This window comes from Bubalus kerabau, chromosome 15 (genome assembly GCF_029407905.1).
Source record: "Bubalus kerabau isolate K-KA32 ecotype Philippines breed swamp buffalo chromosome 15, PCC_UOA_SB_1v2, whole genome shotgun sequence".
Taxonomy (NCBI): domain Eukaryota; kingdom Metazoa; phylum Chordata; class Mammalia; order Artiodactyla; family Bovidae; genus Bubalus; species Bubalus kerabau.
The window spans coordinates 40,337,436-40,352,552 of record NC_073638.1 but is presented as its reverse complement, the minus strand read 5'-3'; the positions used below and the strand labels follow the sequence as shown (position 1 = coordinate 40,352,552).

Genomic DNA, 15,117 nt, shown 5'->3' with positions numbered 1-15,117 from the left:
ATAATTTTCAAAACAGGTAAAATTATGACTCTTAAGCAAAGACAAGAAGAACACTGAGAATCTGCTGACCACCTTGTTAAATTTATGTTCTCAGGAATTGTGAATCGGCTCAAGCACAGGCAGATGGGTTATTACAAGGCTTTAGGAGCATGTCCTAGGACAGGTGGGCCCTTGAAAGAGGTTCTAAGTCCAGGCAGCTACTCCCAAGGTTCTTCATTATTCGGACCACAAGGTTTCTCCAACACACTTATTTGTTCCATTGTTTTGCTTCTCTACTCATCAGTATGAGTGAGAGCTAAGTCACTTCAGTCGTGTCCGACTCATTATGACCCCACAGATTGTGGCCCGCCAGGCTCCTTTGTCCATGGGATTCTCCACGAAAGAACACTTGAGTGGGTTGCCATGTCCTCCTCCAGAGGATTTTCCCAACCCCGAGTTTGAACCTGCCTCTCTTATGTCTCCAGCATTGGCAGGCGGGTTCTTTACCACTAGTGCCACCTGGGAAGTCCAGGCATCAGCTTCCCTGTGGCTAAAAATGGATGCCCCCAATCTGGAGTCTGCATGATCATCACTAAGTGCTGGACTTCTGACAACAGTGTTTAGCTTAGATCAGGTTCTTGATGGCGACTATCTGATTGGCTGTTGTCCAGTCAAGCATTAGGGCCCTTTGAATCATGTGATCACTCAGTATCAATCAGCTGTAGCTACTTGGAGAAAACAGTTTGGGTGGGTGGGTGTCTATTTGGGGGGCAGGAGAGGGGTGTGTATGTGTGTCAGATTCAGGCAGGGGAGTCCAAGTGAGAACCTCAACTTGGCCAAACACTATAAAACGTGCCTTTAATCATTTCCAGCAAGAGTCTTTGAAATGCGGACATTTGTGCCCCACCCCCCACCCCGTTAGCCCAAATGAGTGTGGTTGTCACCGTTGCTTTTAATTAGGCAACATAAGTTTGGGGGGAGGGGCGGGTTGGAGCCCCCACAGGAGCTGATGACCACATCTTCCAATTCATGTTTCCACCTACATTTGAGATCCTCCTTTGTACAAGCCATTGAGCTGCTAGAAACACGGATGCCTCTAGGTGTTAACGAGTGCTCATGAACTTCAAACTTCTCACTCTAGAATGGGGTTGAAGAGGAGGTTGATAGCTATGATAAGAGCAGAACAGTTGGATGTGCTGTTCGGGTACGGCCCGAATACATTTCGGTTCACTTTCTTTCCGGAGCAAGCTCATTCTTTTTCGGGGGCACAGAGATGGGCCCAATAACTACACTTAGAAATGCAGCAGGTGAAAAGCGAGCTCCTCACCAAGCAGCCGGGCCAAATCAGTGGGAGGCAGAGTAGCAGGTGGGGTCGGTTCAGCAATCACTGAACTCGGGGCTGGAGCGAGGACGTGTGCCGATTGCAGAGCCGGGGAAGAGCGGCCTCCAGGCTCCAAGGCTCCCAGGCCAGAGGCTCACACACAGCGAAAGAGATGAGACCCCACGTCCTGCCAGGCGCAGGTTTGGGGCATCCTCCCTGCTCCCAGCAGCAGCGGGCGCGGGCCCCGAGCGCTCCAGCTCCTTGCAGGGCGGAGGGCGGCGCGAGGGAGGGAGAGAGGGAAGGGAAAGGCGAGCGTGAGCTGCCTCGAATGCTTGGAATAATTCCGCTTCCGTTTGGAAAGCCGCAGCCTCAGTCCCGCCGCGTCCGCCCAGCGCCAGCTCCGCGTCCCGACCGGCCCGCGGCTGCCCGCTCTGCCGCCATGGCCACCTCCCCGCAGAAGTCGCCGTCTGTCCCCAAGTCCCCCACTCCCAAGTCGCCCCCGTCCCGAAAGAAAGATGACTCCTTCTTGGGGAAACTCGGAGGGACTCTGGCCCGGAGGAAGAAAGCCAAGGAGGGTGAGTGCGGCCCGGGCAGGGCCGGGAATCTAGGGGCCGGAGCTCAGGGGGTTGGGCGGGAGCGCGCCGCGGGTGCCCGGCGCCGGGGAGGGGGGCGCGCGGTGGCGCGGGCGCGCGCTGCCCGGGAACGTCTCACGGGGCCAGTCCTCGCCGCTGCCAGGCTCGCTGTCGCCTGGGCGCTTGCCCTCCCGGGCCCCGAGGCGGTCGGGTGGGGCGGCCCGGGCCTGGGATCAGAAAGCGCCCGCGCTGGGCCAGGGGCCGAGGAGGCGGCCGGGCCCTCCTGCCCGGAGGCGACGGCCTCCCCTAGGCCCGAAGTCCCCGCCTTCTCCGCGCCGAAGGCTGGCAGTTCCCAAGTTTCTGCTGAAACTTTTCTGGGCGCCGTCACTCTGACTTTTTGCCTTCATTGGTCTTTGAAATCAGATCTTTTCCTAGTATGCGGTTGCAGCCTTGGCCTCCTGGAGCTCTTGTCTATCCCCAGGGCCAAGCCGGGCTCTGTAAATGCGTAGATCAACACCAAATGTTTGTTGAATGAATGATTGGAGCGGTGGCAGTCTTCAGTGGTCCCACCTTGTGAAAAATGATAAACTCGCACCCTAGGAGAAAACCTCGATTAGATACACGCACTCTGTAGCATCCTGGGCTCTGACCCTTCTGTGAACTCTAGTTAAGGCCTCTTGCAAAAACCATTTCCTTTTTCCCATCAGGGTGAATTGAGGAGAACTTACTTTTTTTCCAGGACAGTTTACATGTAAAATATTTTGTCTCGTGGGCAGATTTTACATCCTGTTTTTTTTTTTTTCTTAATTGAAGTATGTGTTAGTTTCAGGTGTACAGGATAGTGATTAAGTATTTCTGCAGATTATATTCCGTTATAGGTTACTTCAAGATAGTAGGTATATTTCCCTGTGCTATACAATATATCTTTGTTGCTTGTCTATATGTAATTGTTTGTATCTGTTAATCCCATACCTCTTATTTGTCCTTCCTCCTTCCCTCTCTGGGGCTTTCCAGGTGGTTCAGTGGTAAAGAATCCACCTTCCAATGCAGGAGATGCAGTGTAGGGAAGATCCCCTGGAGGAGGAAATGGCTACCCACTCCATTATTCTTGCCTGGGAAATCCCATGGACAAAGAAGCCCTGCTGGGCTACAGTCCATAGCGTCAAGAGTCAGTCCTGACTTAGCATCTTCACCACTGCCATGCTGTTTTCTAAAGTGGCCGCAGCAGTTTACATTGCCACCAGCAGTGTGTGAGGGTTCCCTTTTCTTCACATCCTCTCCAATAGTTGTTATATGTAGCATCCTGATTGTTGTTTTGAGCAATGAAGTGACAGTTTGGGAAAAGGCCTAGTGATGGGTGTGTAGGTAGAAGTTGCTTAGTTAAAAAAAAATTTTTTTTTTCAGACTCCTTAGTGGTTTGGGAATAAACCTTTTTAAGTTAGTGATGGTGATATGTAAAATAAGTTTCATGTTCCTGACTTAACTTATGAAAACTCAGTGTTGAGAATTATCAAACATGACACAGAGAACTAGACTTCTGATTATCTGTATTGAATTGAGAAGCAGCAAAACACATCCCTAAAAATGTTTCGCCCGAGTGTGGTTACTTTGGTAAACCACTGTGGAATAGTGTGCTTTTGTTGTTGTATGGTTGCTAAGTTGTGTCTGACTTTGTGACCCCCATGAACTATAACCTGCCAGGCTCCTCTGTCTTGGGATTTCCCAAGCAAGAATACTGGAGTGGGTTGCCATTTCCTTCTCCAGGGGATCTTCCTGACCCAGGGATCGAACCTGTGTCTTCTGCCTTGCCAGGCTGATTCTTTACCAGTGACCACATATATTGTGCAATACATGTGGCTTGGGGAGTGTTTTTCTAGGCTATCCCTGTAACTTTCCTATGGTGTTCTCAATATGGGCTCTCCAGCTTGAGACTGGGCAACTCAGAGTTACTGAAGCTCATGACCTATCAGAAGTGCTCACCCCACTTTGCCAACTCTTTAGAAAAGTTTACTTTATATTGAGCCCAAAGTTGGTTTCTCTGTATCTGCTACTGTTCTGTTCATGCAGCCAGGAGGAGTGGGATGGTGGCTCTTCACTTTCTCCAAGTGGACCTGCTTTGTGGAGTCCCTTGACCCTTCCAAACATCCTCTTTTCCTGTAGCTGGTTCTTGCAGATAAACTTCATGGCCCTCTGGTTTCCTGTCTTTTCAGTTTCAGTCAGAGTCCCTACAGGAAACACAGGAACAAATTAGTTGCGATTTTAAAACTAATGTGGTAAAGAACCTTCTGTGTAGGTTCTTAGATTCTCCTTGCTAAAGGGTCACTTTTCACCTTCCTTCCTCCAGATCTGTCTTCAAGGCTTGCTCTTTCCAAGAACACCATCCTGAGTGGTATCTGCCACGTGCCAGGCATTGCGCTAGGTACTGGGGTATGGCAGGGAAAGAACACACAAAAATCCCTGCCCTCACAAGCTTGCCTTCTAATAGGGAAGACAGATCACAAACAAGACAGTGAGTGGGTAAAATTTGTGTGTTATGTTATAATGGTGATTAGTGCTGCAGAGCTAAATAAAGCAGGGAAAGGGGAGATGGAGTGTTGTGGGGTGAGGGAGGGGGGATGGTTGGCAGTTTTAAGTAGGGTGGCTAGAGAAAGCCTCACCAAGAAGGGTTTACTCAGGTAAAGTCCTGAGGAAGTGAGGGAGAGCCGTATGTGTATCTTGGAGAAGAGCACTGCAGGTGAGGGAATGGCTGATGCCGAGACCCTGAGATGGCAGTGGGCCTGGTGTATTGAGGACAATTGTGGAAGGTGGTGAGGTCTCAGGGGTACTTAGAGTGAGGGTGGGGACAGGCTGTGTAGGGTCCTGGAGGCCTTTACTCAGTGACATGGGAAGGTCTTAGAGATTTTTGTGCTGAGGAATAGCATGATCATGCTTCTGTTTTAACAAGATGGGTCTGATGGTGATAAGTGGCTAAGGGGGCAGGGTTGCAGCAGGGAGATGGTCTGTGAGGCCACTGCAATGATCCAGCTAAGACATGGTGGTCTGGTGCTGAGTGGTAGCAGTGGAGGGGTGATCATTCAGTTCTGGATATAGTTTGAAGATACAGTGGATAGGATTTATTGAAACACTGGAAGGAAGATGAGAGAGTAGAATCAAAATGACTCCAGGGTTTGAGTTTGAACAACTGGAAAGGTGGAACTGACTTAGCTGAGTTGGAGAGTTCTACAGGAAGAGCTGGTTTGGAAAGAAAGGGCAGGGCTCTGTGTTGGATCCATTTAATTTGAGGTGCCTCTTGGATTTCCCAGAGGCCATATTGATTTCACAACTGGTTTTAGGAATCTAGTTAGGAGAGGGATCTGGGCTGGAGACACTCTGTGTAGGTGTATTTAAAGCCCGGAGACTGAATGGGATCATCAAAGGAGCACAGGACATACAAGAGGTCTAAGGACTCTCCAACATGTAGAAGGTGGGGAATGCAGAGGAACCAGTGAGAGAGGCTGGAAAGGAGTGGCCAGGATGATAGGAGGGAAACTGGGAAGGTGTGGACTCCTAGAAGTTGATTGGAGAATTTATTTCTATGGTTTACACTTCACTGAATTGATGCTTTTGAACTGTGGTGTTGGAGAAAACTCTTGCCTTGGACTGCAAGGAGATCCAACTGGTCCATCCTAAAGGAATCAGTCCTGAATATTAATTGGAAGGATTGATGCTGAAGCTGAAACTCCAATACTTTGGCCACCTGATGCAAAGAACTGACTCAATGGAAAAGACCCTGATGCTGGGAAAGATTGAGGGCGGGAGGAGAGGGGGATGACAGAGGATGAGATGGTTGGATGGCATCACCGACTGGATAGACATGAGTTTGAGCAAGCTCCAGGAGTTGGTGATGGACAGGGAAGCCTGCTGTGCTGCTGTCCACGGGGTCGCAAACAGTTGGACACGACTGAGCGACTGAGTTGAACACTTCACTGACTAATGTCTCCAGAATCCACTGCCTCCTTGTCAGTCCTCATTCTACTTGGGCTCTTGGTGGCATTTGTATTATTCAACTTTTTCTTTCCCTTAAAATTCTCCTCTCCCTTGATCTTATCCACAATGAATTGTTCCCTGTGCCTTTATTTTTTGGACTCCTTTTCAGGCTTTCAGTATTTGTTTCCCTCTCAGCAGTATTTCCCGGGGGACCTGCTTTGCCCTTTCTTTCTATTTTCCCCTCCATGGATTCTCTTACCCAATCCCATGATTTTGGCAACTACCTGCCAATTGATGGTTCCCAATCCACATCTCCAATGCAGATCTTTCATCCGTATCCAGATTCATCTTTCCCCTGTCTCCTGGGTGTGTCAGGGATGCTCAAACTCTGCATGCCCATGATGGAATTATTGGGTGTCCCACTGGCCCAGATCTGGTGCTTCTCTTTCAGCATTCTACCAGCTGAGGTGGAAATGTTGCAGTCGTCCTGTTTGAGAGGTCAGCATCTTTTTTTTTAAGAGGCAGATGGTAAATATTTTAGATGTTGCTGGCCCTCTGGCCTCTATTCAGCTCTGCCTTTGAGGCCACAGATGATAGGTAAATGAACAAGTGTGGTATGTTTCAATAAAAATATAGTTATGGACATTGAAGTTTCACTTAATTTCATAATATTCATATTTTCATAATTAATTCATAATTTCATAAATTATGAATTTCACATAATTTTCTTATGTCACAAAATATTCTTCTTTTGTCCTTTTTCAGTCACTTATGAAACATGAGAATCGTTCGTCGTACTGGGGCTGTGCAGAATCAGATGGAGACTGGATATGGCCATGGCAGTAGTTCGCCTGCCTCTGCTCTGTTTCATCCCCGCACCCAATCATCTCTCATGAAGTCCTGCTGATTCTGCCAGCTAAATATTTCTGTTTTAATTCAGACCTCATTGTCGTCTTCGGGATTGCATATTTTGTTAAACTTGAGCATCTTTAGTCTCCACCTAAAGTATTGCCGTAGCCAGCCCACTAGTCTCCCTGTCTCTGGTCCTTTTTTGTTCAATCCATGCATCATCCTTTTGCTGATATGTTGTTTTATTTTTAAGCACAGAGATGAAATCTCCCCAACAAAGTCCTTAGCATGGCATTCAGTCCTTCATAGTGCTTTGTGGTCTACCCTCTTTGTCTTAGTCTTCATTTCCTTTTCAGAAAGGCTCCGTTTTAGCTATATGAAACTGCTCTTCATCCCCCAAACACATCATGTTCTTCCACGTGTTTGCACCTTTATACATGCTGTTCCATGTTTCTGGAATGACCTTCTTCCCTTCTCTATGCAGCAAACTCCTATTCAATCATTGAGACCCAACTCAGATATCCCATCCTGCTTGAGGCCTGCTATAGATCCGATAGGAAGAGTGAGATACTTCTTTCTCTGTGATTCCATACTACCTTGTCTGTGTACGGGGGCACACTGCATTGCCACCCTTGTGGCTGTGCATGTCACACTATGGTGAGAGTGCTCCTGGGCCTGTCCTGCCTGCTATGGCATTTAACACATAGTGATATTGCAATTTCTATGGAATGAATTTCCCCCTATTTTTCTTGGTGAAAACAGCCCACCACTAACTGGCTGTGTAATCTTAGACAAGTCTCTTCCCCTTTGCTCATTTCTAACGTAAGTGATTAGGCTAAGTAACCTTTTGGGCCCCTTGCAGGTCTGGTATTTGATGACTTCTGAGTTCTCATTTCACCAGGCTTCTCTCAAATTCAGTTTTATTGTCTATGTCGGGTGGTCTGGGAGTGACATCATCACAAAGACCTCTTTCTTTCCTCCACTAATGAAGGCACCTCTGTGTCGGGAGGAGGAGATGGAAACCAGGATAAGTGGGCCACAGCCCAAGGACACCTCCATATTAGGAATCTGTCTCCTTGTCTCAGGGAATATCTCCATTTGGTCAACAAGCGCAGTTCATAATTATGTTTTAGCCATTAGTACAGGAGGAGAGACGAAATCCTGTAAACATTTGTAAGTGTCTAAAATCTCCACTTGCTGTCATGGAAAGAAGAACACAGTTGGGGAAAGTTATGACAATTTTAATAATAAAAGACTTCAAAAATACGTTACAAAATAAAAGTAAAATCCTTTAAAAATGTAAACATTCTGTTACATGTTCAGTATGTTCTGTAGCTTTGCAGTCAGTGGGAAGCCCAGATGAGGGCTTTTCCCTGAGGGCCAGGGCCCCCGGGACAAGGTGGCCTCATTCCTCCTTTTCCGTCTTCTCTGCAGACTCCAGAGGGCAGGCGTTGTTTATGCTGCTCATATCGTACCCCGTGTGCCCGGCACAGCATTGGCACTTAACAGGTGCTCTGTAAAACAGTACTAACTACCTGAACTGTCAGTGGGAATAAGATTCCCCGGGTTACTTTGAACTCTGCTCTAAGCTTTGATGACTCTTCTGGTGCTCTGATTCCACCCAGGCCTTCACTTCTTGCCCTGTGTGAGGGGTGGGCAGGGGGCAGGGGGAGGGAGCTTAGAAAACAGCCTCCTTCCTCCCCTCAGGAATCTCTTTACCCTTTTGTGGGAAGACGTCACTTAGCTCTGTTATTTCACAAACACACAAAGGCCCCTGAGACTGGAGGAGTGGGTCCTAGAACCAGTGGGCATGGATTGGTCAGTGGCAGCGGCAGCAGAGAGCCTGAGAGGAGGCCCACTGGTCAAGGGTGGTGACAGGCCAGTGTTCTTTGTTTTCATACAGAAAAGCTTGCTTTGTGGAAATGACATTTCACATGTTCATGTTAAAGTGCTTAAAGGAAGAAAGACCAGAGGTGAAATAGCCTATTTGCCAAGTTTGGGGAAGATGAGAGCAATGTTCAGACGGAAGCTCTTGCAAGAGAGATTCGGAATCCCTTTCATTCCCCCGAGTCAGCCCCGTCCCCTCACCCTGTTGATCCCTTCTAGCTTCATTTACGCACTAAGTGAGAACTCAGGAAATCTGAAAATCAGCCAGGGGCCTACCTCTATCACTGCAAGGGAGCTCCAGCACGACAACTCCCCCGACTCCAGCCCACCAGGAGAAGGAAACTCCCTGAGCCCAGCCTCACTCCTGATCATTGTCGCTGCCACCTCCTTCAGGCCTGGGACAGCTGTCTGCGTGGCGTGCGATCACTCTCGCCTGCGTTCGAAATCTGGCTCTATTAGCATTTCTAAGTGATAATTCTGTTTTCTCTGAACATACCCCCCGCCACAGCCTTAGAGAAACCCACTTGTGACTAGTGTCCTTGGCTTTCCTTCAAACCAGCCTTAGGGAAATGGCTAGGCCATGGATGGAAGAACCAGTGAGCTTAATCAGTTTAAACTGATATTAAACAGATATTAAACTGAAATATCCTTAACTACTGCACACTCTCTTGGGGAAAGGGAAATGAAACCAAATTACTTAGCTCCTGACTTTTTAAATAAAAGTTTTTTTTTTATTCTCCATTATAAAATTAACCTGTGCTTATGGGATTTATGGGAAAATAGAGAAAACAATCATGCAATGTTCTAATTCTCAAAAGCAATCATTATTAGGATTTTGGTTTATTTTTTCTATTTTTTTCTTTATAAATTTTTTCTTTTTTATAATTGTAACTGTGCCATTTCTGTTTAGTCACTCAGTCGTGTTTGACTCTTTTGTGACCCCATGAAAGCCCATACCATCTTTATATAGATAAAAATTCTGTATCTTTATTTTCATTTATTATAAATATTTTTCATCTTATTAGATTTTATTGAACATGCTTTTTATTGGTGCATAATACTGCATTCATAATAGTGAATGTCCTATTGCTTATTTAATCATTTCTTTTGGTGCTCTTTTTTATTTTTCTAGAAATAATGCATAACTTTTTTTTTTTAATATTCAGAATAATTTTTTTGCCTGGAGCCCCAGAAGTACAATTACAGGGTCAAAGGGTAACAGTTGACTTGCTTACCTTCAAGAGTTTATAACTGGTAACCAGGTGACATGACTGCTTTTGGATCTGGTGGTCTTCCTGGTAGTTTGCTTGAAAGTGAAGCCAACATTGTTAGGCTGAAATATTCTGGTCCTGGGAGGACTGGTCACTGGTGGGGTGGGGTGGGGTGGGAGAGTAATGGGTCAGGAGAGCACAGATTTCCAGCCTGGCCACTAACATGTACAAAGTAAGCTCTACTAGAGGCAGGTCTTCGTTTCAGAACATTCTCTTATGGCCATTCTTCATGCTTTTATGGCCTGGCCCTCAGCCCCAGTGCTCGTCCTTCTAACACGACCCAAGGAGGGGCTGCCTTGGGAATCGTCATCCTCGAAGTCAGGGCTGTCACTTCCTGCCCCGCTCTGAGTTCTCCCCAGGCTTGTGTGAGACCCGCTGGAGATTTGTTGAAGAAGTCCCTCCTTCCCTTGATCACTTCCTCTTACCTCCTAGTCCCTGAATTCTTGGACTTGCCGCCCAATTTGGTGACCACAGACAGATGGGAGGAAATCAAGACAGTGGGCTGAATGCTACAGCAGACAGATTCGAGTCAGGGTTGAAGGACCCCTTAGGAGATACAGTGCTTCAAGACGCCAAAGGAAGAAACCCATAGGCTGACAAGAGGAAGGACGGGATTTGGGGGCCTTCTGAGCTTCAGGTTGGATTTTGACACAATGGGCTGGGCTGTTGCCTCTGGGGTTGTTTCCTCAACCTGCACAGAAGGCAGTATTCAGGTGTCCCATTTCATCTCCTAAGAAGGGATCGGAGCCAGTTGGAGCACGTAATTATCACACCTACCACCCTAGCGGGTATTTCTGGGAGTCACTTGTGGAGACAGGCACCCTCCCTTAGTAGTGATGTGTTGCGGGCATTTATTGCATCACTGAGTCATATCCTATTCTTTTCACTCATCCCCTTATCACTTTTAAAATCCAGAGGCAACTCCCCTCTTTATGCTGTGAAATACAACCTGACACCAAGGAGCCAGGGATGATGCAGCGGTTCTCCTGGGGACGAGGATGCTGGATGATAAATGGGCAAGGCTGCCAGCCTCTATCTGCTCCCTCAGTACCATAAACTCAGGTTGCAGGGCTCCCGATGACCCTAAGGGGCTTCGTGAAGCAGGCCCTGCACTTGTGTTTTTCCAGGAAACATTTATTGGTAGAATAGTTAATCTGCCAATCACAGTGTTACATTGACTTTTCATTCAAAACCATTATTCCTAAAGCAGTTTTTGTCTTGGCCAATGTGACTTTGGCTACGGGGCGTGCTGGGAGGGAAATGCTTCCTGTGGGGAGGGGAAGTGAGAGAGGAATTCAGGAAGAGGGTCTGCAAGCCCAGTCACCCAGTTTCAGGGGCAAGGGCACTCCTGGTCTGTTGTGGTGGGCACCGAGGTGGCAGGATACAGAGATTCTTAGCATCCACTGGGTGTCTGAGTTCTGAACTAGGGAGGCTCGTCCAGATTAGGTCTGCGATTCAGGGTCTTGGCAGTGGAAGCTGGAGGAACTTGTGTGTGTTGGTCGCTCAGTCGTGTCCGACTCTTTGTGACCCCATGGACTGTAGCGCACCAGGTTCCTCTCTCCATGGAATTCTCCAGGCAATAATACTGGAGTGGGTTGCCATGCCCTCCTCCAGGAGGAACTTAAGCAGGCTAGTCAGGACCCTGACTGAGGAGGTGAAGAGCAGAGACAGTCTAATGCTTGGTGTGGACTCAAGGTTCACCACCTCCCCCAGAGTAGAGGTAGGTGGGGGAGGCTGCCAAGGCTCACAGGACGCCTGGGTTTTGCCTCACTTACCTCCCCTAGACTCCAGGCTTGGAAATAAACTTTCCTCTCAGGATAGGGGAGGAGGTTTCTGACTAAACATAAGGCTGAGCTATCCTGGGCTCCCAGCCCTGGTGGGTAAAGCTGCAGATGACAGCTAGTTAATGATGACAGTTGGGAGAAACAGGGGGGCAGTCGGAACTGACAGTTTTGATGCTGTTTGCAAAAGGCAGAAGAAGGGTAACACAATTCCATCTTAAACAACTCAGGATACAGGCAAGTCCCAAAGTAGCCCCTTGCAAGGAGGAGCAGCTGCCCCTTGGCTGAGGGTGGCGAGGCTCAGCAGCCCCTCCACTGTGTGTCCAAGCGCCTGGAGAACAGCACGATCCCTTAGCCTGCTTTCCCTCCACGCCTGTCATTATGGTAAATTACAAGGCTCCCATTATGGTCGGGAGAGGCAGGTTGATTTGTTCCTTCTGATTGTTACTGTGCTGAACTTGGCCGGGGTGAGGGGCACCCAGATTTCACACCTTGTAATGGCCCTGCCAGGGGTGGGTGTTAGCACAATTGGGACCTGACACTTCAATAAATCTGAGACATTCTGCTGCGGAGATCAAAGTTCAGAATTGCTTAAATTGGTGTTGGAGCAGGTGGGAAACAGGAGTCCAGGGCCATGAATTAGATAGATAGCAATTGTCGTTCAGTTTGTGAGGCTTGAACGTCAGTTTTTCAAATGATACGACATCAATTTAAGTAATTTGGGCTCCCAGCTACCTAGCCCTTTCAGTATTTCTGGTTCTTGGAAGTGTGATTCATGGTCTCGCTTATGTTCTTAAATGGAAAAAACCCCGAAAACAAACAAAACCTCAAACACACCTTGCTTGTATCACTAGGGTTGGACAGTTGTGTTGGATTATCAGTTTCCATGGGAGTGTGGATGACAGTTGCATCTCCTACCTGGATGTGCTGGGAACTGCCCAAGCTGCCGTAACCTCTCACCTGAGCTTCGGACTCATTAACATGTGCAGCTTATGGCATTGTAAATTGTGCACAGAGATGCACCTGGATTTTAACACAGGGCACATAATTCTCAAAGGCTTCTGATGAGGTGAGAAAGTGCTGTGGTTTCTAATGACAGCTCGAGTCTAGAGGAGAGGTGGTCTGGTTTATGTGCAAGAGTAGGCACTTCAAAAAAAATTGCAGCTTTATTGACATACAATTAACTCATTTAAGTGGTATAACTCAGTAGTTTTTAGTATAATCAAACTTATACAACTATTGATACAAACAATTTTAGAACATTCAGTTCAGTTTAGAACATTCTCACCACCCCCAAAACATAACCTGTACCTGTTAGCAATCTCTCCCCCTCTCCTCCCCATTCTCCTCCTCCCAGGTAACCATCAATATATTCTGTCTCTCCAGATTTGCCTGTTCAGGGCATTTCATATAAATGGAGTTCTGTCATATGTGGTCTTTTGTGATTGACTTTTTTCACTTATTTTCAAAGTCCATCCATGTTGCAGCTTGTATCAGCACTTCATTCCTTTTTATGACTAAACAATCTTCTATTACACAGATATACTACATTTTGTTTATCCATTCATCAGTTGATAGACATTTGCATGGTTTGTAGTTTTTTTGGCTATTACGAATAATGTAGCTGTCAATTTTCAGATGAAGTTTTTGTGTGGGCATGTTTTCATTTCTCTTGGGTATAAACCTAGGAGTGCCATTGCTGGCATTTATGCTGACTCTGTGCTTAACATTTTGAAGAACTGCCAGGTTGCACCGCTTTACCTGTTCACCAGCAGCGTATGAGGGATCTAATGCCTCCACATCCTCGCCAGCCCTGGTTGTTAATCTGTGTTTTTGACTGTAGCCCTTCCAGTGAAGTGGGTCTCATTATGGTTTTTATTTGCATCTCCCTAATGGCTAATGATGTTGAGCCTCTTTCCATGTGCTTTTTGGCCATTTGTAGGTCTTCTTGGGCACTTAGGTTTTTAAAATTCCATGGAGTTCAGCGCACATCTCCTTTGTCCTGAGCAGGATGGGAGTTCTGCCTGCTCATGCAGAAAGGGGAGGCCTGGCGAAGTCTCACCCTCCCGTTTTTCAGAGGTTGGCCGGGAGCCTGGGGGACATGCCGTGTCTTGTACTAGGTGTATCTTCATCTTGCAGAATGACTGTATTCCTGAACTCTTTCCTGTGGAGCAAATTGTCATTATCCTGTTACACCACCAATTTGCATGATTAAATGAGAAATTGTTTGGCTGGAATACAATTTTAGCCCCAAATTGTTAAAGAAAAAATATGCCAGAAAACCAGCAAAGATTTAGAACATGTCCATTTAAGTGGAATGTGGAAATTCTTGGTATTACACCATTACTTTTTAAATAATATTAACATAACAATGACAACAATTACATAAGAGCTTTGTGCTGTTATGGGCCAGAACGCAGTAGATGCTTTACGTATATTAACTTATTTGATCTTCCTAACAACGCTATGAAACAGGTATTATTAGCATCTTTGCCCGTTTACAGATGTGGAAAGTAAGGGACAGATAGGCCAGGCAACTTGCTCATGGTCAAGGCTAGTGTTCTCCAATGCATGAAATTGAAAAGTGAAAGTGAAGTTGCTTAGTCATCTCTGACTCTCGGCGACCCCATGGACTGTAGCCTACCAGGCTCCTCGATCCATGGGATTTTCCAGGCAAGAGTGCTGGAGTGGGTGCCATTGCCTTCTCCGAAGGTAACACTAGCAGCAGTAATAGATAAGCCCCCATTTCTTAGAAGCTTAACATCATAAAAACGTATTTCTTGTTTATAGCAGAACCCAATGGCAGCATTCTTGGTTGAATTGCCCTCTACACGGTCATTCAGTGATCCCAGACCCCTTAGCCCCTGTGGCTCTGCTTCTTCCAGGTTCTTTGAATCCTCATCAATCACCCAGTTAGTGAGAGAACAGGACTGCAGTGGGAGGTTTTTATGGGTCAGACACCTACAAGATCACTTCTGTCCACTTACCACTGGCCAGAACTCAGTTATGGAGCCATACCTCCATGTAAGAGAGGCCACGAAACAGAGTTGAGTTGTCTGCCCAGAGGGAAAGGAAATGAGCTTTGGCAGGTGTATCCATCATTATGCCATTGCTAGCAAGTGGAAGACATGAGATTTGAACCCTGGCAGTTTGGGACCAAAGACTGACTCTACAGCAGCATGTTCTACTTCCTCACCATGAACAGTGGCTCAAAGCCTGAGAAAATGTGGTGGACTGCACCAGTTTTTTTCTGTTTTCTTCCCACCTATAACTGTAGGTGGCTGCCTGGTTGCTGTGCTTAGGAATTCTGTCAAAGTTGCTATCTTCAGAAAACAACAACCATGAGAACAGATATTAAGTGTTTGCTCTGTTCCAGACATGGCTCTATGCATGTTACATGTTCTGCTTTATTTAATCATCACAATTACCCAGGAGATAGGGAATTATTATCGGTCCCATTTTCCAGGCAAGGAAGCTGGTTATGTGTCCAA

The 15,117-nt window shown here is 46.9% G+C and overlaps 1 protein-coding gene across 6 annotated transcripts in view; it reads left to right on the top strand.

Moving 5' to 3' along the window:
• Positions 1–823: 823 nt before the first annotated feature.
• PARVA (parvin alpha) overlaps positions 824–15,117 on the top strand; it is a 181,290-nt gene continuing 166,996 nt past the window's right edge. For 2 of the 6 annotated variants that reach the window (XM_055548605.1, XM_055548604.1), the window contains exon 1: positions 1,239–1,875. In XM_055548605.1, the coding sequence (XP_055404580.1) occupies positions 1,473–1,875 (403 nt within the window). In that variant the 5' untranslated portion in view covers positions 1,239–1,472. Of the gene's footprint in view, positions 1,184–1,237; positions 1,876–15,117 lie in introns of those variants that run through there. The other 4 variants (XM_055548607.1, XM_055548606.1, XM_055548603.1 and 1 more) reach the window with 4 other exon arrangements.